This window comes from Ziziphus jujuba, chromosome 7, assembly GCF_031755915.1.
Source record: "Ziziphus jujuba cultivar Dongzao chromosome 7, ASM3175591v1".
In the NCBI taxonomy this organism is placed as follows: domain Eukaryota; kingdom Viridiplantae; phylum Streptophyta; class Magnoliopsida; order Rosales; family Rhamnaceae; genus Ziziphus; species Ziziphus jujuba.
In genome coordinates this window covers 11121942-11147916 of record NC_083385.1, presented here as the reverse complement: position 1 = coordinate 11147916, position 25975 = coordinate 11121942, and the positions used below count along the sequence as shown (strand labels likewise).

General features: G+C 35.7%; 3 protein-coding genes across 4 annotated transcripts; 1 reads left to right on the top strand and 2 right to left on the bottom strand.

Annotated features, from left to right (window-relative positions):
• The first annotated feature begins 4668 nt into the window (after positions 1-4668).
• On the top strand, positions 4669-9595 carry LOC107424705 (serine/threonine-protein kinase SRK2I). Of its 2 annotated transcripts, none has more exons than XM_060819269.1 (9): positions 4669-5110; positions 5215-5414; positions 6302-6376; positions 6467-6712; positions 6851-6943; positions 7224-7316; positions 8132-8236; positions 8322-8420; positions 8842-9595. In XM_060819269.1, the coding sequence occupies exons 2-9, from the start codon at positions 5238-5240 to the stop codon at positions 9127-9129; spliced, it is 1176 nt and encodes a 391-aa protein (XP_060675252.1). In that variant the 5' UTR covers positions 4669-5110; positions 5215-5237; the 3' UTR covers positions 9130-9595. The 2 variants fall into 2 exon arrangements, with proteins under 2 accessions (XP_060675252.1, XP_015890045.2); XM_016034559.4 differs by having other exon boundaries at positions 4675-5414; positions 6467-6568; positions 6659-6712.
• A 426-nt stretch (positions 9596-10021) lies between these two features.
• On the bottom strand, positions 10022-14829 carry LOC107424696 (probable disease resistance protein At5g66900). Its single transcript, XM_048479060.2, has 5 exons — positions 13895-14829; positions 13031-13437; positions 12387-12739; positions 11080-11366; positions 10022-10996 (listed from the first exon to the last, which is right to left on the bottom strand). Exons 1-5 carry the CDS (start codon positions 14502-14504, stop codon positions 10191-10193), a joined length of 2463 nt encoding a protein of 820 aa, XP_048335017.2. The 5' UTR covers positions 14505-14829; the 3' UTR covers positions 10022-10190.
• Positions 14830-17175: 2346 nt separating this feature from the next.
• LOC107424702 (probable disease resistance protein At5g66900) lies at positions 17176-21049 on the bottom strand. The gene is made up of 5 exons (XM_016034555.4): positions 20182-21049; positions 19616-20019; positions 18917-19272; positions 18230-18516; positions 17176-18147 (listed from the first exon to the last, which is right to left on the bottom strand). Exons 1-5 carry the CDS (start codon positions 20792-20794, stop codon positions 17309-17311), a joined length of 2499 nt encoding a protein of 832 aa, XP_015890041.3. The 5' UTR covers positions 20795-21049; the 3' UTR covers positions 17176-17308.
• Positions 21050-25975: the final 4926 nt, after the last annotated feature.

Here is a 25975-nt window from a genome sequence, read left to right as displayed (position 1 = left end):
CAACAATTGATCAGTAATAAAAAAAGATTATGTCCATATATACAACAGACGGTTGTTTATCTTATTTATTTCCTTTTCTTTTTTTTTTCTTTGATTATTGAGTGATTTTAACTCAGATTCTCACACATAGAAAGAGTGCATATCGCCATTAAATTGTCTTTGTAAAAATTATTTATTCTAATTGTTATATAAATTATCATGTGTCCTCAGTAAGAAGTTGAATATTGTGGAAAATAAGTTTGATATATACTAATATTAATATATTAGTCTTTTAAGTCGTTTTAGATGGGTTTATTTGGATCATTTCCTTAACGGATAAAATTGATTCCAGAGCAAAGCTTGAAATAAAAGACTTTTTTATTGCATAAATATATAGTATATAATATGTTACTTCACTTGATTGAGACAATGCAAATAATTTCCAAATTGTTCATAAAACATTTATAATATTTCGTGATATGGAGAGAATATGAGATTGAAAAGTGCTTTCAAGAGTTTAGTGGATAGGCGTTAAAGTTATTTTTTTATTTAATTTCTACAAGATGCTCTGGATATCTTAGCAATAAAATAGATTAAACACCTTTAAAAATTAAAAGACAACCAATCCCTTGAAACTTCTTCCATTTTGTTGTGTAAGCAACCTGGTCTATCTACTTTTCTCTTATTTTTGCAACTATCATATCCAAAATTTATACCCTCCCTTGCACGACAAGTTTATATATCCTTATTCTGTATATATACATAATGATTTTTTTTTAATAGCATCGGAATTTATTTATAGTAATGAAAATAAATAAAAATGAATATGATGTTTCAAACCATGGTACGAAAAGCCAAATCCAAAAACTTGCTTTCTGGATTTTCAATAGATGATCAAACAATTTGCAAGATATAGGATTTTTGTACTTCCCTGAGGACTAAACTAGCACTACTAATTAATATTATAAGTGTCATTTAAATATGTTACCAAAGCTATGTGTGAAACAAAATGTACTAAAATTACTTTCGAATTAAAAATCGCAAAGTATTTGCTGATGATACCAACTTTAATTTCGTCAAGTGTAAAGTATACATAATTTGCTTGAGAGACAAATTTTTGATACCAATGGCTTAAATCTTTTTTAAAATTGCTCCACAAAAGTAATAATTAATTGTCTTCTACCATCTGTAGGGTTTGAACTTAAATGCTTGATAAAAATGTAACCTTTAAATCCATGTGCTTAGTCAGATAAAAATCTAAACCCTCCAATTTCAAATTAATTTTTCTGTAACAAAGATAATTTATATTTATGAACGTATCGACGATATTAATATGCACGTGTCAAAACTTGTTAGATATTATTTTGCATGCATCGAAATATCATTATCTGTTTTTATTTATATTCAATCCCATTCTTATCAATATCGGTTACAAAATTATTCTTCACTCATCCATCATCTAGTCAAGTTTGTTAGAGTAAGTTTCTTGTTTATTTTTTTATTTTTTCCCCTATTCAGTTCACTTAATTTCTTGATGTTTTTCAGTTTTGTTTCTCAAATGTTTTTCTTTGCTTTTCACAGGAAAAAAAAAAAATCTTTGCCAAGTATCGGAATCACCGAAGGATGTTAAAGGGGAAAGAAAAAGTCGTGGATGACAATATTGGTATGTAATTTACTATTAACTTTTTGATTGATTTCTGTTTTCCTTAGCCATTTTGCTTTAACTTTGCCCATCTACTTAGCATTTTGTGCTTAATTACCAGTGATTTGAGAAGAAGAAGTTTCTGTGGTTTAACACTGAATTTCAGTACTGCTTTTTGTTAAGTGTTGCAAATAAGTACTTATATCAATTCCAAGTCCTTGCAATTAACCATTTACTTTCTCCAAATTGAATACATGCAAATCCCAAATTTTGCTTTTTTTTTTTCAACTTTTTTTTATAATTTTTTTCCTGCTTACATGCCTCTTTTTGGTTATCTTCTTCAATTTTGATCATATCAGTGGCTCCGCTCAGTGATTTTAAAATGCGTGCGTTTTGCTCTTGATTTTGACCTGGTAGCTAGTGAAATTGACCTTCAATTAAATTTAGATAATTATATTTGGTAAGCTTTGGCTGCTTGGAATTGATTATCCATGTTTAAGTACGGTCTAGTATTTATAGGTAATAATTGGATATTTGCTTCTTGACCAGTTTTCAGATCTGCTGCTTCATTTGGGGCTATGCCCCAAATCTTACCCCACCAAACCCCCAAAAAAAAAAAAAAAAAAGCATCCTAACTTTTTGACCTTCTTTAAACATGTGGAGATAAATTGGTATTGATATTTAAACACTACAATTTTTGGAAATTATATTTATATAGACATTAATTCATACTATCACAATGAACGGTTGAGCTTTCAGCAGCCATGTCAGTTTCAAATGAATTGACTGGTGCAGATGCGTCCAAACATACATAGTTTTATGCATATGTATGCATAATTTGTTGATATCCTTTTGGATAAATCATCTTAGGAAAAAAAGGCATTAAAATTCCCTAATGTCCTATTCATTGCAAATATCGTTCACAAAAAAGAATTCGTCGCTTCTACTGGATTTAACTTTATGCTGCATATATGTTGGTCCATGAAAGAGAACCCAAAACCGAAAAAAAAAACACCTAAAAAGTAAAGCAAAAGACAATGGAAAGGGAAAGATAAGAACCTGAATCATAAAGAATGGTACATTGGAGCGAATTTTTCTAGAATTCATAAAAGGTATATTTACTGCTTTATAAAACACCAAGATCAATTTTTAAACTTTTTAATTACGGTGTATTTGGACAGAGATAAAATTAGTAGGAATTTAATTTTTTTAAAAAAATAATAATTTTTTTTTGTTTAGATGTTTATTATAAGGTGAAAAAATATAGATTTAGAAAATTATATTTTTATTAATGTAGAAAAATATATGGGAAAGTTATTATTACATATATAGGTGTCATTTTGAGAATTGCATAAAAATTAGTTTTGAAATTTTTTTAAAATACATATTTACCTTTAATTTATTATATAATCTTAAATTTAATTACTTATAAATTTTAATTTTTCTATTACTTATCAAATAAACCAAAAAAAAAAATTAAATTCCAAAAATTATTTTTCCTCTCAATTTTGATATTTTCCAAACGAACCCTTTAAAGTCACAAATGTTTTAAAGTTTAAAAGTTTAGAGAAAATTATTGGAATACCCCCTATGTTTAGTTAATTTATGCATGCACTTTTGTACTTTTGGAAATTACAAAATCGTTTCCTTGATATTACTTTTTTTTTTTTTTTTTAACACATACCTTTTCACCCATAAACTATTACATTTGTATCTTCATATACAATTAAACTGCACATTGACATTTGCATATTTTCATACACTCAATTTATATGTAAAAATTCAAAAAATTATACACAAAATTTGCAAAAAGAGAAAATGTAAACAGTGCCTCCGTAATTTTTAAAAATACAAAGACAAATATAAAAAGTGACAAAATAGAGAGGATAATATTGTAATTTTTTCTCTCCCTCTCTCTCTCTCTCTCTAATTTTTTGTGATAATAGATTTTAGCTTATGTATTACTTCATCTTTTTTGTTCTTTTTCTAGGTTGTCCATAGCGGTCATCTATCTATCAAATGATAGTTTTCAGACAAAAAATAAATAAAATTAAAAATTAATATAATAATATAATAACCATCACATAATTTTTATGTTAACTACTCTTAACAACAGTAGTGTCACTGGTGTGTGCATTTATAGTTTTTGCTAAAACTAAAATACCTGTGGTAATTGAGTACTGGTTTATAAAAATAAAAATAAAAAGAAATTGCGTGCTTTTTTTTTTTTTTTTGAAAGACAAAAAAGTGAACTTAACTTCTTTTAGGGAGAAGTTGTTTTACTAATTTATATTTTCATTTTATTTTGTCAACCCAATAAGCAAACTTTTTCATCTATCATGTATCATTGGCCCAAGGAAAAAAAGAAGAAGAAGGAATTATTGCCTGAAAACGACATCGTTATCTAGCTGCCTTGCTGAATTGGGCAGTAGATTCCACAAAATATTCCATTCACCCATTGAAACGCTAGCCTGCTCAAAAGGAGGACCAAATCTCTATCAATTCCGTGGCTGAAGACTCTTCGATAATGATTTTTCTGCATAGTCTACAGAGTCTACGGCTTTGATTTACGTACCATGTACTCCTTACATGGATGCGATCCCTTTCTTTTTCCATCCCACAGCCATAGGCTCACTTTTTCGTTAGGCAATACTTTAAAGTCAGAAACTTTCCTTTGTTCCTAAGGTTCTCTAAGTGAATGGACAATATCCTTGGCACAAATTGACCAATTTGCCCCCGTTCCCACCAATCTTTTCAATTCCCGTCCATCCGTATAAACCGTAACTATTCCTACCTTTTAACTATGATCCCATCCATGATTCAACATACACCGTTGGATCAGGCTCGATCAGCTATGCGGTTAGATCTATTCAAAAGGTGTACCGCAGAGAATAAAAAGCTCTGGGATCCAGACAAGAGACTGTTGGACACACCCAAGTTCCGATTCACGTGAGTTGCACTGAAATTATCCAAAAATAGGGATACAGTAGTCATTTTAGGAAAAGATAGCAGCGTCAAAATTAATTGACAATAAAGAGACAAGCTTAGCAGCCTGGGGAGAGAAGGGTGTTGCAGGTTGCAAAACAATCAATCCTCTCAAATACGCCGTCGTATTACAGTGCTAAATCCTGATGAAAACGACAGCGCTTCTGTCTCATTCGCTTTCTGCCTAGTAAATAATCCCCTCTCTCTCTTTCTCTCTCGCTCAAAGCTCATCATCCTCATTTTTCCCATTCTCTTTAAAAAATAAAAAATAAAAGATAAATAAAAATAATAGCCCTTGCCCTTAATTTGATCCTGAAATATTTAAACCTGGTTTGTCTCCGAGTCATACAAAAACCTCTTTCAGGAATTGTATTTTTAGGTAGCGAGTCGAAAACCACTTCTGGAGGGGGTTGCTGAGGGTTCTGACCGAGTCCACGCCTTGTCAGCAGCCCGAGTCCGCGGAGTGACGACGGATCTACGGAACTGAGTCATCGATCTGTATTGGTTGCCGATTAGAATCTGAAAAAAAAAAACTTTTTGTTTATTTGTTTTTTTTTTTATTTCTTTTCCCTGGTGGAGTCCGTCTAATGTGAACCGAGTTTGGTTAGGACAAAATCGGAATTCGATTAGGATGGATCGATCAGCGATAACGGTCGGGCCGGCCGTGGATATGCCGATTTTGCACGACAGTGACCGGTACGATTTCGTCCGAGATATCGGGTCGGGTAATTTCGGAGTGGCGAGGCTGATGAGGGATAAGCATACCAAGGAACTTGTTGCTGTCAAGTACATCGAGCGTGGAGATAAGGTCAGTTTCGTTATTTTATCATTAAATTTCTATCTATGGTTTTATGGATATTGCCTTTTTTGGGAGCTCTTTTTTTTTTTTGGTTTTTTGGTGTTTGTAATTATTATTATTGGTTATATTCATAGATATGTCTGGTTTCCGTATTTAGTATTTTTTAAATTTTCTTTCAGTTGTTGGAAATAAATTTTTGGTAGTTCATGACGGCCTTTTATTTACCTTTTTATTTGTAAATTTTACGCATTTAATTTTCGTTAATTATTAGATATTTTAATGACGCTGTCAGATAAGTCCACGTACTCATCCCGTCTTTAATGATTAAATGTTTTGCGGAACTAAAATTGGCTTGGCTACAAAAGATAAAAGCAAAAAGGAGGCCTCTTTTTATTTTTTTAACGAATTTTCTTTCGCTTCGCTATTTTTTTTTTTTTTTTTTTTTTTTTTTTTTAGCACAAGCTTATATGGGTTTGTCTAGCTGAGACAATGAGAATTTTACCGATGTGTTAATTCGACGAAGTGCTTTGAGGGTTTTGCATTACGGGAAAGTTAAACCGATGGGTCTTATTGAGCTAGGCTATTGGTGGTGATGTCGGCTTATAAGTTGAGGCCTATAGCGTTTTTATTTCTATTTAGAAATTGGAGACGCCTTGCCGAGCCAGCTGCATGAGCTGAAGCATTGGCAATGAGGTGTTGTGAGGGTGCGGGCAATGTCTACATCCTAAGTAATGGTTAAACTAGATTTTGGATCTGAATTAGAGGGAAGTCTTATTTGCACTGCATGCGTGCACCATCCATGTTCTCTATCTATTTCTTAATTTCATGAGTAGGGCTTCATCAGATAATGATGAGGTTTGAAGCAATGTTTCAAATTGTGGTTCTATCTGCTGCAGATTGATGAAAATGTTCAAAGAGAAATCATTAATCATAGGTCCTTGAGGCATCCCAACATTGTTCGGTTTAAAGAGGTTAGTTCATTTCATTTGACCTTTCTATGCCATATCTCTTTCTTTTTCTGATAATGCCTTAACTCACTGCTGCTCTAACTAATTTAATAGGTTATTTTGACACCTACCCATTTGGCTATTGTAATGGAATATGCTTCTGGAGGAGAACTTTTTGAGCGGATATGCAATGCAGGGCGCTTCAGTGAGAATGAGGTTCTTACTCAAACATCTTGCTTTGCTCCCTGCTCTCTTTTTCCCCTCTATACTTTGCATGATGCATATGCCTTGTTTCTTTTTGAGCAGGCTCGCTTCTTTTTTCAACAGCTTATATCTGGAGTTAGCTACTGCCATGCAATGGTATTTGAAAATTTTCCTTTTGGGTAGTATTTTAATTATTTATGTTTTTTGAGACTTCAGTTGTTCCTAGCTGTTAAATAACAACCTATTGATGTATATATAAATATATATATTAACATGAGATTTACCTTCTTGAAGCAAGTATGCCACCGGGACTTGAAGTTGGAAAATACTTTGTTGGATGGAAGTCCAGCTCCTCGGTTGAAGATATGTGACTTTGGGTACTCAAAGGTACCGGTTGAGTTCTCAAGTTAATGACATTCTTTATTTATGAATTAGCTTTGGAAAGTTAATTGGTAATTTCAGAATTACGCATACAACAGGAATTTGAACGTTATGCACACTTAGTACTTTCCCACCTGTTTATTCCCTGCAATGTCCTTGTTTCTGAGGGTCTGATTTGCTTTAAGATCTGCATACATTATTCACAATGCAGTTATAATAAATCTTTTATATGGATGCCTCTTTTTCACAAATGCTTTAATATTCCTGATTGTGGGTATTTTGTCAGTCCTCAGTTCTTCATTCTCAACCGAAATCAACAGTAGGAACACCTGCATACATTGCTCCAGAAGTATTAATGAGGCAAGAGTACGATGGCAAGGTAAGAATTTTTTTAGCTCACATCAAGAATTTTTAAATGTCTTTTAGATTTGCTTAAAATAACAGGAATAAGATTTTATATCTGTGCTTCACAGTTCGCTTGAACCATGGAATTTTGTGAATAATTTGTTAGTATTCTGTCTTTTATAGTGTATGAAGCTGGAGTAATGACATAAAAGACATTATTCATGATATTTATTTCTTTTTTCTTGTTTGTGCAATTTCCCAATGTGTTGTATATGTGATCCTTTACTTCTTTCTTACCAATTCAATTTTTTGCTTCCGTCTCGTATAGCATTTGAGCATTGTGGTTAAAATGATTTCAGTTGTTTTGAGTGCTTAAAATCTTTTTTGCATCCTTTTGTACATTAACTGACCTTGTTGTATATAGCTGTTGAAAAAAGGAGGTTGGTTGATATCCTATTGGTGATTGCTTTTTGCATATTTTATATATTTCATGAGGGTTTAATAGCGTATTTAGGCCCTGTTTAGCATAGTTTTTGGGAAGCCAGAAGCCACTTTTGAGGCTCAAAAGCTGCTTCTGGCGCTATTTGAATAATTTTCAGGAAATGCTTTTGGTCAGAAGCACTTCTAACCAAAGCTAGTGAAGAGTGGCTTCTTCAAAAAGTACTGGAGAAGCAGAAGCAGAAGCATACCAAACAGGGCCTTAGTAACTTTAACGTCTATGTGCATATCACAGATGTTGCTGTCAAATTCCCTTAACTTTGATTTTAATTTCAGCTGTTTTAGGTTCAAATTTTCCTGAGAGAAGGTTTTCTTAAAAAGTGATGTAACGAGATTGTGTTTGAATATCAGATTGCAGATGTATGGTCGTGTGGGGTAACCTTGTATGTGATGCTGGTGGGAGCATATCCTTTTGAGGATCCTGATGAACCAAAGGATTTCAGGAAGACCATACAAGTATGTCATTTTGTTTCAGTTATGACATCATGTTTCTTTATGAGCATTGGTCAACTTATGACATGTAATTTCTTGGTCCCTGCAGAGAATTCTCAGTGTCCAGTATTCAATCCCAGACTCTATTCAGATATCTCAAGAATGTCATAATCTGATATCAAGAATTTTTGTTGCAGATCCTGCTGCGGTTAGTTCATTTCTTACTCCCCTTGCAATCTTCATTTGTTCTATGCAGTGGGTTTGACAATATGGGTCTTTTTTTAGTTGGCAACTAGAATATGTCTTAGAGTTCTGCTAATTAAATGAAACTGGAAGACAGCTGAAAGCAATTTTCATTTCTAATAGTTCTTCTTTACTCCCTTTTGATTCTACCGAACAAAATATTATCAAGCAGTCGGTACCAGATTCATTTGGGACATTCAAGAATATCTCAAAATATGGATCATAAACCATAAACTAATTGACCATGATATAGAAAGTTGATACTTTCTTTTGTTGGTTTGCAAATCAATTCCAGTTGTAAACATATAGTTTTAGCTATTCAAATTTCCTAGATTTATCATTATTTTTGTGGGGCTCATGTTTCTGGATGCATCAATGTGCAACAGAGAATAACCATTCCTGAGATAAGGAACCATCAGTGGTTTCTGATGAATCTGCCTGCTGATTTAATGGATGAGAGTACGATGGGCAACCACTTCGAAGAGTCTGATCAACCAATGCAGAGCATTGATACAATCATGCAGATAATTGCTGAGGCCACAATACCAGCAGTGTCCCATGGCCTTAACCAGTTCATGACAGACAACCTGGACATGGATGATGACATGGACGACTTAGATTCTGATTCGGAGCTAGATGTTGACAGCAGTGGGGAGATAGTCTATGCCATATGATGCAAATTGTGGCTGGTAGTTTGAAAGGACAGCTTCCAGGACGAGAATGTTTCTCCTTATGGTTGTGTGAAGAACTAGCAAAAAGAGAATGTATGATAGTGCCCAATAGGTTAGCATAGGTAATACACAAGGAATGGAATTGTGCTACCAACATATGGTCCTTGAAGTTCAATGTTCATAGCATGCTGTTTTAATATGTGAAGAGGAATTTGGTTTTTAACGTTTTATCATGGGTAGTCGGTGGAGGGAATACTAGAAGTCACTGACAGTCCAACCACCACTTCGTCCCTTTCTGTTGAACTTCTGTTTATTGGTCACTTCTGCATTGGATCTGCAACCTTTTTGTTTTTTGTGTTATTATTATTATATTGTTTTTTCTCTTATTACACCAAAAAGTTGTGTTTGTATACTTTGTACAACAGTTCCGAAACATAGTTTTTATATGAATTCGGTAGTTTAGTGTTTACTTTTCTTGCATCATCTCTGCACAGGGAAGAAAAAGCTTACCATTGATATAGCAGATATATTTGCTTTGCCTGCCAAATCATTTTGTACCACAACAATAGAATTGGTGGAAGCCTACACATAAAACCATGTAATTCTTAGCTTTCCTTTTAAAACTTGTCCCTAAATAATATATAATGGTATTACGAATTCTCATGCCATTCCATGAGCTTTGGAGGTGATTCTTATCTTCTTTTCGGATTTATATGGGGTGGCCATGCATGATTAATTTATGTATTTTGCGCTATCATTGCTGATGGTGATAGTAATATGTTATGACATAATAACATGTATAAGGTACCATGTACTTCCATATACAGCGTGATTTCCAACTCCTACCTCAAAAAGAAATTGGTGGAGTTAGAACTCTAAATATAAGGATTCCATATATTATAACAAAAAGGTTCATTGGGACGAAACCAAATAAAACCAATGTTTAATGTAAGGTCTATAGGAGGTACGATTACAAATATCACACGAATAACTGAAAGTAGATAATGTACTGAATAGAGAGAAATGCATGCGCTATTAAGACATTGGAAGGCTTGGAAGCCAATTTAAGTGGGATCGTCTTTGGCCAACCTAACTATGTTAGTAATAGACGGCAGATAATCTTCCCACCGTTCTTTTATCTCTTCATCACATTTCAGATCTGTCAACTGCTTAAGGCCTGAAACTGATGGAGGCAAATCCTTCAACCTTGAACAGTTTTTCATGTTGAACTTTCTTAAACTGCGCAGCTCACCGATTTCTTCAGGCAAGTTCCGAATGCTGATGCAATCAGATATATCGAGGGAGGCTAACTTAGAGAGGTTCTTGATAGAGTCTGGTAATGCTAGCAAACTGACACAGCACGTAAGCCTCAACTCTTCTAGATTCACCAACTTCCCAATTTCTTCAGGAATTGCAGCCAGCTTTGTACAGTGTGTGATGCTAAGTTTCTTCAGGTGGATGATATTGAAAATACTTGCAGGCAGTTCCACCAAATCATCACAAAAGTTGACGTTCATCTCCCTTAGATTTGGTAGTAAACGTGAGATCGAACGTTTGCTAAAAGCCTTACCAATGCTACACATAAACAGAGATAACTTCCGCAGTTTCTTCAATGGTACACGAGTCTTGCTCAGGGAAAGAATTGAAATGCGCTCCAATCTTATTCTCTTCAAATCTTTCAATGAACGAAGATATTTAAACTTCCTTAATTCAGCAGGGAAGAAACTATAATTTGTAACGATCAGAACCCTTAGTTTCTTCATGTTCTTCACAAACTTAGGTAAGGCATAGTCTTTTGTCCGGAAATTCAGAACTAGAACCTTGGCTTCAGGTAGTTGCATGTCAAGCCAATTTGATGAGAAATTTTCATCTGTAGAGGATGTCATTTATGGTGTCATAATGTGGGGGTCAAAATGTTAAATTTCAAAAACTATGTATAGAAAGAAAGCCAACCTGTTGAGATGGACAATAAGTGGGCGCTAAATGGTTCCTTCGTATTTTCGTTTCTCTGGAAACAAGCAAGCGAAACTGATCGCTTCTTATGTTCTTTGCACCACTTTGGATGCTCGTCTCCTTTTAAGTCCAGAATCAGTCTTTTCCTCTGTTCTACTGGCTCCTCGCATCTCTCACCGTTAACTTGTGGCTCATGGCTGCTCTCGTAGATAGCTAGTTCTCTAAGCAGATCATGCTGAGTAACAAAATGTTCGCTATAGTAGTCATCCACCTCAGTCACATCCTTTCTGATTATGAGCAGAAAATAATTGCTTAGAACAAATTCTTCATCATGTAGAAACAGAAGACTTAAAAACTGCATCTTTGGTCTAAATAGACTTTATGTCCTAATTGTTTTGTTTTTGATTAATGCTACAGATTATCTAATCTGTCAAAAATACATATGTTAATGTATAAACTATTATTACTCTTAATTATTAATGCTACAGATATTAATGTATAAACTATTATTAATGCTACAGATATTATCTAATCTGTCAAAAATAAATGCTTCTATATTTACAAAAGAGGTCGAGATTAGGGACCGTCCAATGGTTCCTGAGCTCATGAGTTCCTCAACAGGCCTAGAACCCGAGATGACCCAAACAGGGACTCGTATGGGTGGGCCCAATTTGGGATCAGTTCAGGCTGTCTTGGATGGCAACCCATTTAGGCAATGCCTGAAACAGAGTTTGTTTGGGCCATCCTAGGTCTTAAATCTGTTCGGAGGTCCCAGGCGTTAGACCCATTTGGTCGGTCGCCAGTGCCGAGCTTGTTTGAGTTGTTGGGTCTGAGACCAATCCGCGCGGTCCTGGATACCAAACTCATTAGGGTGGTCCTGGATCCTGGCAGGCTTAGGTGATTCCGAATTCGATGGTGGATATAAATAAATGTGAGAACAAATTTGAAATATGTTGTTTTGGGTTAAGATTATTATGAAAGTTTTATTCAAAAATAAATTTAAAAAAAAAAAAAGAATAAGACATCATGGATAAGATATAAGCTAAAAAAAATTCTCTTTTTCAATTAAGACATATCTATTTAAAATTAAGTATCAAGTTTTTTTTTTTTAAAAAAGGAAAATAAAATTATAATTAATTTGTAATAAAAAAAAGAAATTAAGATTAGGTTTTTTTCAAAAACGAACTACAAAAAAACAAACACACCCTAACTCATTAGAAAATTTAGCTTGGATCACATACATGAACAAAGTAGTTATCAAGCCTGTAAAACAATTAGAACAAGAAAAATAAGAGAAACTTGCATACCTTGTGACAAAAAGATTAGCAAGATTACGCGTGGTGAGATTATAAAGCAGAAGCAGGGCATCACCATCTTCTTCCAGCTCGTATAATTCCGTCCACATATCGATAAGGGAAGCAGCAGGGATCCTCTGGTGTTCAGGAAATAAGCCAAGGTCCATGAAACACTCCTTGATAATAAACTTCAATTCATGTAAGTTGCTTTGCAGGCTGGAGAGTATATTACTCTCAGAACCGAGTGCAGATGAACCATCAAGGCATTTTCTCAGTCTACCTTCCCAAACCTCTGCAGGCTGCCTGCGTAGTGATCCGGCCACGATTTCAAGGGCAAGAGGGAAAAATTTATAGTAACCCACTATCTGCAATCCAAAAGCTGACCATATTATTTCAACATTCACAATTTCAGTCACCATGGTTATCTAAATCATCATGTTAATGGTTTCTGCATAGAAGTACAAGTAGTAGCGTTACTAGATTATATATGTTGTCGATATTATTATACATATATTTTAGCATTTAGTGCTTAAAACAAAGCAGGAAGGCATTATTTTGCTGTTTCATATTGTATGTATGCACGCTTGCTCGTATGAATTCCATTTCAAAAGGCATAACGAACATTAATCTTATTGCAAACCGATGACGGTACGAACCTTTTGGACAATATGATCTGGAATTTGATATTTCCCATCTTCCAAGGAGGCCAAATGACGGAAAAGAGTCATGGCATCTTTATCATTCAGTGGATTCAAATGATATGATTGTCCTAATCTCAGCAATTCAGATCTCGATGTCACCAAAATCTTGTGCTCTGGTGGTATTTGGAGAACTAGCTTCTCAACAAGAGGCTCCGATTCAGGCCAAATATCATCCAGGACCCACAATGTAGAATTTGGTTCTTGTTGAGTTAGCAAATTTTCCAAGAAGTCGAGTGCAGTTTCTTCGTTTGGAATATCAGGCACCCCATTCCCCTTGAGTTTATATAGTTGTTGTACAAGAAGACTCAGACTAGGGGGGGATTTTGATAACGAAACAAAGAATATGTTGTTCTTGAATTTCTCTGTTAAGAAAGATAACATTAAAAAATTTTGTAACCGATACCGATATAATTGAAAAAAAAGAAACGAATAAAAAAAAGCAAGGATAAATAAGGAAATCATGAGAAAATTATTCACTCTCAAACATGAAATATTTGAAAGAATTTCTCCTAGTTCTTTTTATTAATTGCATAACCATTTTCACTAGATGAGCAGACTTTGAAGTTGTGCTTTAAAGTTGGAAGACATTAAAGTCTATGCAAATATTGAAAATAATAAAAAAACAACAATGAGGCTCATGGATCCATGATTGTCATATCATAGAACAGCCTTTAAAGACACCTTCAGGCTTCAAGCGCTAATAATGGCACCTATTTCTAAGCTTTTCCTGGACTTTATTTTCACGAAGAATGATAACAATAATATTATACCTTTCACTTGGCTTTATTTTCACGAAGAATGATAACAATAATATTATACCTTTCACTTGGCTATCATGACAAAACTTTAGTGCTAAGACAGTCTTCCCGCATCCTCCAGGAGCAGTCACTACAAGAAACGATGCCTCATTTGTAAGGAGTGTTTCCTTTAGCTCCTTCAATGGCCCATCCAATCCTACAACAAGCGATGGGAGTGGAGGTAAATTGAATGGAACCACCGTTGATATCTGATTGCTTCCATCACTACTCGATTCCGGCAAGTTTTCTTTTATCTGCTGCGAGTTTCTCTTCACATCCCTCGCTAACTGGACATTTAGTGTCTGAAACAAAAGCCGAAGAGTTTCATCCAATTCAACCAGCTCGCCGGTGTACTGACACTTCTTGCAGATGTTATACCACCGTACCTGGGAGCATTTTCGAACCAGTTCTGCGCCCTTCTCCATTGCCGATTTAAATTCTGATGTTTCGCTTTCTGGCACATCCAATCCTCTGTTCAGCTGTTGTATCTCTATGATCATTGATTGCATATGTTTTAGCCTGAGACTGAGCTTATTGAGGATAGGTTTGAACCTGACATTCTTGTCCTTGATTCCTTTAATCGCATCAAACAGCAATGAGAATGCTTTGTCAATAAGAAATCCCTCTGCCATAATATTCCCCTTCGGCCTTTGCTGTCTCTCCTACTGAAGATCCAAACGTTCACAACAGAGGAGCTCTATTATTAATTCCTCACAATATTGCACTTTTTATTTACGAACCCCAAAAAAAAAAAAAAAAAAAAAAAAAAATATATATATATATATATAAAACTAAAAGCCAAACATCTGTTTTCTCTTCTTACTAAATGAAAGAAGAAAACTAATGCAAAAGTTTTTCTCTGACAGGATCAGGCAAAGAAAATATGATTCTCCATGAGAAAACAAAGACGAGGACCACTGTTCTTTTGAGCTTCACTACATAAATTTAATCAAGGTCAAAGTTTCTATGCAACTGTAAGCACCCATCCGTTTGACTACAATAGTGTAGAGTCTTCGTTTTTGTATAGAGTCGTTTGTGAGTTGCATCATTAAAAATTCAAACTCTCATGAAAGCTGTCAGCCACCATCGATCATTTGTTTATTTTAAGGAAAATTTGGAACAATGAGCAGCTTTCTTTGTCTTCTAGCGAATCACTTTTACAAAGGTGTCATGTCAATTACCATGTTTATTTTGTATTTTCTACCAAGTTTTACATGTAATTTGTTTACAATGTTAGTTGGTGTTTATTAATGTAATTAGAAGTATCTATGTCAAATAATTTTAAACTTTAAAAGAAAGAGAGAGAGAGAGAGAAAAAAAATCATTACAAAGCCACCGTCTTCTCGAAATGTGGGGTGCGACATGAAATAGAGGTGTCTAAATCTATGTTTAGAAAATTAATAATAAAAAAAGAAAAAAAAAATATTTCTACCAAAGTGGTTTTTTTTTTTTTCTTCCAATATATGTTAAATTGGTGAGGAAAATTTTTGTTGCTTAGACTTTAGACCTAATTGAAGGATCTAGATATTAACAACGAAAGTATGATTCATCCCCCAAATAATTACATTCGGTAGCAAAGTTTGAATTGAAGGATCTAGATATTAACAACGAAAGTATGATTCATCCCCCAAATAATTAGATTCGGTAGCAAAGTTTTTACTTTTATTAAATATGTATGCTGTGTGCTTTCACATACAGTGTGATTCCCAAATTGTAAACCAAGTCCGAATTAGAATCCTAAGCATCCATGTATTATTATAACAAAAAGTTTATTGGAAGCAAAGCAAACAAAACAAATGTTTAATGTAACTCAGGTCTATAGAGGTACAATTACAAACATCACACAAATCACTGAAAGTACGACCATGTAACTAAATATGGAGAAATCCATGTGCTATTAAAACGTTGGAAGCCAATTTAAGTTGGGATTGTCTATGGCCGACCTCATAACTTTGTCAGTAAGAGACGGCAGATATTGTTTCCACAGTTGTTTTATCTCTTCATCACATATCAGATGTTCCAGCTTAAGGCCTGAAACTGATGGAGGCAAATCCTCCAACCTTGAGCGGTTTTTCATGTTGAACTTTCTTAAACTCTGCAGGTCACGATTATCTTCGGGCAAGTCGTGAATGCTGATGCAGTCAGATATATCAAGAAAGTTGAACTCTTTTTAGATTCTTGATAGAGTCTGGCAATGCTAGCAAACTGACACGGGGCCCTAAGTCTCAGCTATTTTAGATTCTCCAACTTTCAAATTTCTTCAGGAAGTGCAGTCAGCTTTGTACAGTTTGTGATGCTGAGTTTCTCCAGGTCGGCGATATTGCAAAGACTTGCAGGCAGTTCCACCAAATCATCACAAAAGTCCACATTCATCTCCCTTGGCTTTGGTAGTAAATTTGAGATGGGGATCGAGCATATTTCTCCTTATGGTTGTGTGAAGAACTAGCAAAAGAGAATGTATGATAGTGTCCGATAGGTTAGTATAGGCAATACAAAAGGAATGGAATTGTGCTACCATCATGTGGTCCTTGGAGTTCAATGTTCATAACATGCTGTTTTAATATGTGAAGAATATGTGCTTCCATCATATGGTCCTTGGAGTTCAATGTTCATAACATGCTGTTTTAATATGTGAAGAGCAATTTGGTTTTTAATGTATGGTCCTTGGAGTTCAATGTTCATAACATGCTGTTTTAATATGTAAAGAGCAATTTGGTTTTTAATGTTTCATCATGGGTGATTGGTGGAGGGAATACTTTGAAGATGCTGATAGTCCACCCACCCCTTCTTCCCTTTCTGTTGAACTCCTGTTTAATGGTCACTTCTGCATTGGATCTGCAGCCTTTTGTTTTTGTGTTATTATTATTTTCTTTTCTCTTGCTACACCAAAAAATGGTGTTTGTTTTCCAAAACACAGTTTTTATATGAATTCGGCAGTTTAGTGTCTGCTTTTCTTGCATTATCTGCGCAGGGAAGAAAAGCCCCCCGTTGATATAATAGATATATTTGCTTTGCCTGCCGTATCATTCTTTATATCACAATTATTACCAAAAATAAAAAAAATTCTTTATATCACAACCAAAGCATCGGTGAAAGTCTACACCTATAAGTGCCGATCGAGATAGTAGTATATTCAGTGACATAATGTAGCATATGCTTCCACATACAGTGTGATTTCAAACTCTTACCTCAAACAGAAACTGGTGGATTTTTTTTTTTTTAATTTTAATTTTAATTTTTTTTGATGAATGAAATTGGTAGAGGTAACCAAGTTGGGATTAAAATAAATACAAGGATTCCATGTATTATAACAAAATATTTATTAGGATCAAACCAAATAAAACCAATGTTTAATGCAAGGAAGGTCTATATGAGGTACAAAAATCACACAAATCACCGAAAGAAATCTAGTACTGAGTAGAGAGAAATGCATGTGCTATGAAAACAATGGAAGCCAATTTAAGTTGGGATCGTCTCTGGCCGACCTCGTGACTGTGTTGGTAAGAGATGGCAGATATTGTTCCCACAGTTGTATTTTCTCTTCATCACATATCAGATCTTTCAACTGCCCAAGGCCAGAAACTGATGAAGGCAACTCCTCCAACCTTGAACAGTTTCTCATGTTGAACTTTCTTAAGCTGCACAACCCACCGAAATCTTCCGGCAAGTTCTGAATGCTGATGCAGTCAGATATATCAAGAAATTTTAACTCTCTTAGATTCTTGATAGAGTCTGGCAATGCTAGCAAACTGATACAGGACCTCAGTCTCAACTCTTTTAGATTCTCCAGCTTTCCAATTTCTTCAGGAAGTGAAGTCAGCTTTGTACAGTGTGTGATATTGAGTTTCTCCAGGTGGATGATATTGCAAAGACTGGCAGGCAGTTCCACCAAATCATCACAAAAGTCCACATTCATCTCCCTTAGCTTTGGTAGTAAATTTGATATGGGGATCGAACAGTTGCTAAAAGCCTTACCAATGCTACACATAAACAAAGATAACTTGTGCAGATTCTTCAATGGTACACGAGTCATGCTCAGGGAAGGAATGGAAATGCGCTCCAATCTTATTCTCTTCAAATTGTTCAAAGAACCAAGCAATTTAAAATTTCTCAATTCAGCAGGGAAGAAACTATAATTTGTAATTATCAGAACCATTAGTTTCTTCATGTTCTTCACAAACTCAGGTAAGGTATAATCTTTTGTCCGGAAATTCAGAACCAGAACCTTGGCTTTTGGTAGTTGCATGTCGAACCAATTTGATGAGAAGTCTTCATCTGTAAAGGATATCATATATGGTGTCATAATTTGGAGTCAAAATGACATATTTCAAAAATTATTTAGAGAAAGAGAGCAAACCTGTTGAGATGGACACTAAGTGGGCATAAAATGGTTCCTTCATATTTCCTTTTCCCTGAAAACAAGCAAGCGAAACTGATTGCTTCTTATGTTCTTTGCACCAATTAGGATGCTCATCTCTTTTTAAGTCCAGAATCAGTCTTTTCCTCTGTTCTACTGGCTCCTCGTATCTTTTACCATGAACTGGTGGCTCATGGCTGCTCTCGTAGATAGCTAGTTCTCTGAGCAGATCATGCTGAGTAACAAAGTGTTCGCTATAGTAGCCATCCACCTCATTCACATCCTTTCTGATTATGAGCAGAAAATAATTGCTTAGAACTAATTCTTCTTCATCATGTAGAAACAGAAAGCTTCACTAATAGCATTTCAAGTGTTTTTTGTTGGCTTGTTTCTTACATTTTATAGAGCAAAAGATAAAGCTTTGCAATCTAGGAATCATCCATAAATTGTGGTTTGATAAAAACTTCCTTTCTACTTTGTTAAAATAACTTTCCGTCTATACTGATATCCACATGAAATTAACTAATTTGGCCATTGAATGTCAGTTTAGCTATTACTGAGGATTTATTGCACTTCAAGATAATGTGATAAGTCTTTAGAAAATTTTAACCGGATCATGTACACGAATGAAGTAGTTATTAGCCTATAACAAAATCACAGGTAGAAAAAATAGGAGAACTTGCATACCTTGTGACTAGAAGATTAGCCAGATTCCGGTTGGTGAGGTCATAAAGCATAGCAATGGCGTCGCTGTCTTCTTCCAGCTCGTATAATTCTGTCCACATATCAATAAGGGCAGCAGCAGGGATCCTTTGGTCTTCAGGAAATAAGCCAAGGTCCATGAAGTACTCCTTGAAAATAACCTTTAATTCGTGTAAGTTGCTTTGCAGACAGGAAAGTAGTTCATTATCAGAACTCTTAGAACTGAGTCTAGAAGAACCGCACTCTTTCAGTCTTCTTTGCCAAACCTCTTCAGGCCGCCTTCTTAGTGATCCAGCCACAATTTTAAGGGCAAGGGGGATTACCTTATAGTAATCCACTATCTGCAATCCAAGGCTCATCAAATAATTTAGAATTCACAATGTCAACTACCATGGTTGTCTAAGTCAGATTTTTGCAAAATGGACAAGTATTCTTCCTAAATTATGTACTGTCTTTACTTTTTATTTTGGTTTTACTGCTTAAGCAAGCACAGAAACATGATTTTGCTATTTCATACCGTATGCATAACATCATTCTCTCTCTCTCTCTCTCTCTCTCTCTCTTTCTCTCTCTCTCCGTATATATATATATATATATATGTACATTTAAATTCCATTTCAAAAGGCAGCAAAATAAATATATATATATATATATATACATATATATAGCAGACTGATGACATACCTTTTCTACAATATCATCAGCAATATGATTGTTGTCACCTTCCAAGAATGCCCATTGACGGAAAAGAGTCATTGCATCTTTACCATTCAAGGGGTTCAAACGATAATGAGGGCCAATGCTCGGTAGTTCGAATCTGGATGTCACCAAAATCTTGTAGTCTTTTATTTGGAGATCAAGATTCTGAATGAGGGATTCGGATCCCTCCCAAACATCATCCAGGACCAACAAGGTAGGATCTGGTCCTAGTTGATTCAGCAACTGTCTGAAGATGTCTACGGCATTTGCTTCGTTCACAGAAGAAGGCAAATCCTTCCCCTTGTGTTCATATAGTTTCTGTACAACAAGACTCAAGCTTGGTGGGGTTTTGGAAACAGGAACAAAGAAGATGTTGCCGTTGAATCTCGCTGTCCAAAAACAACACAATATGGCAAAAGCTCTACGTCAAAGTCAAAGATCCTTAGAAATAGTTGAACTGGCTAGGAAGTTGTACCAGAGCAATGAAAATGTTAGGATTTAGACTGGAAAAATGGGAAAAATAAAAATAAAAAAATAAAAAAATGATATACCTTTGACTTCGTTATCATGACAGAACATTTGAGCTAAAAGGGTCTTCCCACATCCTCCAGCAGCAGTGACTACAAGCACCCGTCTATCACTCTCAACAAGCCTAGTCTTTAATTCCCTCAATGGCTCATCCAATCCGACGATAAGCGATGGAAGCGCCGGTACATGGCAGGATAGCAATGAAACAGACTGATTGCTTCCATCTCCGTTAACACCCGCTTGTTGACTCTGCAGAATGATTAAGGTCCTCTTCACATCCCTCGCTGACTGAACAAGTAGTATCTGAATAAACCTCTGTAGACTGTCATCCAACTCCAGCAGCTCCTCTGTATAACCAGCCTTTACGCAGATGCAATACCAACGAACCTTGAGGCACTCTCGGACGAGCTGTGCTCCACTCTTGATCGCTGAGGCAAAATCTAATGTTTCGCTTTCTGAGAGATCCAATTCTTTGTTCAAGCCTTGTATCTCTTTGATCAGTGGCCGCAAATATTGTACCGTGCCTCTGACCTTCTTCAGGCAGGGTTTGAACATGGAATTTTTTTCCCTCAAGTCCTTAAGCTCTTCAAATATCATTGAGATTGCTTCTTCAACAACTTTATCCACTATCATCATTTTGTTTTTCCTTTTTTTTTTTTTTTTCCACCTAAATCCAAACACCTCAGAACAGAGAATCTCAATTCCTTTTTCAACACAATCTAAAACAAATTTTTTTTTTTTTTGGTAGTCCCCTGATTTATAAGAAAATGTGGGAGAAATAAAAAAGGCAAGAGAAGCAATGGAGTATTTGACCTTGTAATTTACTTCATTTGTTTTGTGAGGAATATGTTATTCTTAGAGGGAAAGAAAAGAAGACGCGGTGTCCGAATTTGTTCTTAGAAAAGGACTGAGAGTAGAAGTTTCTATGAAACACCGTTCCCATAAGGAAGACTAGGACTTGGTCTATTTACAAAGTTTTGGAATCGATTCTCAGTACTGGTCCTACAGGTATTATTAACTCAATTTTTTATTTTGTTTTTACACTCGTAATTTATTGTCGTTATCTCTCATGAAAATGGACACGTGGCAAACATAAACGGCAATCTCAACGCAGAAAATATATAAATAGAAGCTGAAAAAGTGGTTTTTTTTTTTTTAATATTTTTATATTTTTATAGTTACAAATAAAAATATTTTGCACCGGATTAATTCGCTTCGTAAAAAAATAATAGTTAAATTAGTATAATAATTAATAAAGAGGATTAGCTTTAGTTATTAAATATTTTTATTTGTATTCATAAGAGTATAAGAGTATGAGTTTTGAATCATAAGAAAAAATTTTTTTTTGGATAAATTATAATTTAGATAAATTATTTAAAAAAAAATCAGTATAATAATATCTCAATTTTATTTATTCCATAAATAAATAAATTTATTAAATAAATTAAATTGTTCGATTCTAATTTGAATTAGCATATTAAACATATAAATTTGTTTTATACATATATATAAGATAATAATTTTTAAAAAATCTCTTAATATCCAATGGATATAAAAATTAATAATCGATTGAAATTGTAAAAAATAAATAATATATATAAACATTTACCATATTAATAAAATTTTATTTAATAGTTTTATTTTTATCTTTTAAATATGCATTTAATTTTTTTTTCAAGATGTACACAAAAAAATAAATAAATAAATAAAATAAAGATAAAAATTGATCAAGTGATCCATAATTTTTTATAAGAAGTGAGTTGAACAATGATTTTCTTTTCATTTATCAATGGACTTTCATATGGTAAATATATTTTATTTATTGATCGAATGGTGATGAATCCCATAATTATAGATTTAATTAAATTTGAAAACTAAAATGGTATAAACTTCTTTTTGAATTAATAAATATTTATTTGTCAATAAATTAATAAATTATTTATTTATGGATAAATTAATAACCTTTTAAATGAATTTTTTTTTTATAATCTCCTAAATATTCAGAGATTTACTGTAAGCTGTTCATCCCATACAAATTTTCTTAAATAGTTGCTTCCATAGGTTGCTTTGCTGAAATTTTACTGCCAATTTATTATTTAATATCGCTGTGTAATATACTTTATACCGATTCACACATGAAAATCAGTCCCGTTGAATTTGGAGTCAAAAGTTACATAAAATAAATTAGTCTTTTTCTTAATGACTCGCCGTGTTGGCCCAGGGCTTGGCGCGGGAGGAAAAAACAAAAAACTTTTTTTTTTTTGGCAAGAAAAAAAAACTATTTTTTGATTAAATAGTATTTTTATGATATATAAATAGTATTAATTAACGTATCTATTTATAATATATTTTATTTAGTTATTTATTTTATGTTGCTTTGAATATAGTGAAGATGATTGGCTTGAATAACGCGGTTCATTTCATTTAAATTATTTTAAGGATGTCCATGGACCATAATTATTTGTTTTTTAAGAAATAAATAAATTAGGGATAAAATGGTTGTAGTATTCAATGCACATTAAACAATTTCACAACATTGTAACAGAACAATATTCCATTGGTACCAAAATGAGTCTAATCAATCTTTAAAGTTTAAACACAATTTTTTTTTTTTTTGAAATAAAGTTTAAACACAAATTAGGCACAGTGAAACTTAATTCAATATTAATCTAACTCACAGCAGAAATAAAAAAAGAAAAAACACATAAATTTTATGAGGTTCGGTCTAGAAATTATCTAAATCCTTGGTGAACTCTGTAACACCCCGTCCCGAATCGCACCGGAATCCGTGCACGTTGACCGAGGTTGACCGTTACCCGTTGACCGAAGGGGTCAAAAGTGGACTTTTTGACTTGGTGGGAATTTCGAGTTGACCAGGGTACCGTAGTGAAGTGCATGACGCCCTGAGTTCGTAGACTAGTAGCACGTCAAAAACGGAGCTACGGTTTGAAAGTTATGGGCGAAACAAGTTGCAGTCCAAACTGTCCAGGGGGTATTGGAGTTGACTTTTTGTTTAAGGGGAATTGAGCTTTGACTCATGCATGGTTGTGAAGTGCTCGTCGGTACGAGTTCACAGACTAGCGGCACGCTCAAAACGGACATCCGGTTAAAAAGTTATGGACGTTTGAAGTTTACCGGATACCGTATTATTTTAATGTTTTTTTTGGGTTGGTGAACAGTGGAACGCCACGTGTCAGTTTCTGATTGGTCCACGTGGCATGAACAGTGTCACGCAGGGGTTTTATTTGTTAAAACGGCCGGTGACTCTCTCTCTCTCTCTCTCCTCTCTCTCTTTCTCTCTCCTCTCTCTCTTTCTCTCTCTTCCCCGAGTGTTTTAACAAATAAAACCCCTGCGTGACACTGTTCATGTCACGTGGACCAATCAGAAACTGACACGTGGCGTTCCACTGTTCACCGACCCAAAAAAAACATTAAAATAATACGGTATCCGGTAAACTTCAAACGTGCATAACTTTTTAACCGGATGTCCGTTTTGAGCGTGCCGCTAGTCTGTGAACTCGTACCGACGAGCACTTCACAACCATGCATGAGTCAAAGCTCAATTCCCCATAAAAAAAAAGTCAACTCCGATACCCCTGGACAGTTTGGACTGCAACTTGTTTCGCCCATAACTTTCAAACCGTAGCTCCGTTTTTGACGTGCTACTAGTCTACGAACTCAGGGCGTCATGCACTTCACCACGGTACCCTGTTCAACTCGAAATTCCCACCAAGTCAAAAAGTCCACTTTTGACCCCTTCGGTCAACGGTCAACGGTCAACCTCGGTCAACGTGCACGGATTCCGGTGCGATTCGGGACGGGGTGTTACAGCCTTCCCCCCTTACAAAAATTTCATCCTCGAAATTTCTGCACGTCACTGGAACAAATGAGGATTCTGATCACGCACCTGCGCTTCGGGCTCCCACGTTGCTTCCTCGACTTAGTGGTTCCTTGCCAACCAATCCATGCCCAAAACTTACTTCAATTCCGGATAGATTCAACAGGATCAGGTCCGCTCCCATCACTTGATCTTCGATGCAGAAGAAACATTCCTTGATTAACTGGCTAGGCCACAAGGATTCTCCTGTAAAATCGTCGGGCGTAGTCCTGGCTCCCTGCTGCGTCATAGCAAACACCCGGCCTTGACTTGTCTGCTGGGGTCTCCTTCCTCTACCTTGACTCGATCCTGCAGACGGCTGAACTGATCCCGAAGAAACTCCTACTGGCTGACTCCCCTGGGAACTCTGTCCTGGAAATACCCCTGTATGCTGTGTCCGTCGACCTGCTTCTAGCACACTGCCACTATCATAAGGGCAATCCCTCCTTATGTGACCTGGCTGCCCACACCGAAAGCATAACCCATCCATCTAACATTGCCCAGAATGATTCCCCCTACAAAGTGGACAAATCCGCGGAGAACTAATGCGTGACTGCTGATACGAGCTTGCATCCACACTGATCGAATGGCGAGCTGGCTGGGGCATGCGATAACTATCTCTCTTCTGGAATCTGCCTCGTGGGCTTAACCCATCACTGTCTGAGCCTGAGCTATGGCTCTTCTTAGCTGCCCCTTGTCGAGGTACTCCGCTATACGAACCTTCGAATGATCTGCGCCTCGAGGGTCTATGTATCTCCTCCTGTCTCTCTAGCTCGAGCGCTGCATCCCTGGCGGACTGATAGGTGGGATGTACTGATCCAGAAAGGGTGTAGCCGATGCTCTCTTTCAATCCGTCTATAAACCTCACCTTCTTCGTGTGATCGTCGGGAATTAGGTGCATGTAGAATTCTGATAGTTCTCGGAATCTCCTCTCGTACTCTGTCACCGTCATGTTCCCCTGTCGTAGTTCCTCGAACTCTCTCCTTCTTGCTTCACGGTAGGCAGGAGGACAAAACTCAGTAGAGAAGGCCATCTTGAACTGATCCCACGTATGCCTTGTACGAACAACTGGGCTAACTTCTCGAGTGAAAAACGTTCTCGTACCGGTAGGAAGTGTGCCGACTTGGTGAGACGATCAATGATTACCCAAATGTCGTCGTACCTTCTAGGTGTGGAAGGATGCTTGAATACGAAGTTCATGTTGAGTTCTTCCCACTTCCACACGGGAATCGGTAAAGGTTGGAGTAGTCCCGAAGGCTTCTGTCTTTCTGCTTTCACTTGTTGACAAATCAAACACTTTGATACGAAGTCTGCCACTTCTCTCTTCATACCAATCCACCAATAATACTTAACAAGCGTCCGGTACATCTTGGTACTCCCAGGATGCATCGCATACATCGAGCTGTGCGCCTCCTCCAAAATCTCCTTCTTGAGTCCTGGGATATCCGGAACGCAAAGTCGTCCTTTATACACGAGGGCTCCATCCAACTCCATCCATCACCTTTGCCTCATATTTAACTCCTTCTGTGTGAAAATATACTTGAGGCTCTTGTGGTCGGTATAGATTTGGCATGTGGCTCCATACAAGTAGTGCCTCGAGTTTCCACATCGCTTCCTCGACTGACAGGTATTCGATGTTCTTTTGTAGCAACAACACATGAATTACGCTGCATGCCGATGTCTGCTTTCCCGCTTCCACTTGTCGGCAGCGTAACTTAGCAAGTATACTAGAGGCCTTATCCACTATCACTACACTACCATCACGCCTAATAGTGACTTTAACTTTCCTCTTGTGCAACTTTCATTCTCATGCCCACTAATTAAGGATATTCAAATTGGTCCACGAGAACACGATTTGCAAGTCTTGGTCATAGTCGAACGCTAACCATAAGGTGCTTCTAAAGCATGCATCCTTAAACTAACAACCAACTCTCGTGACT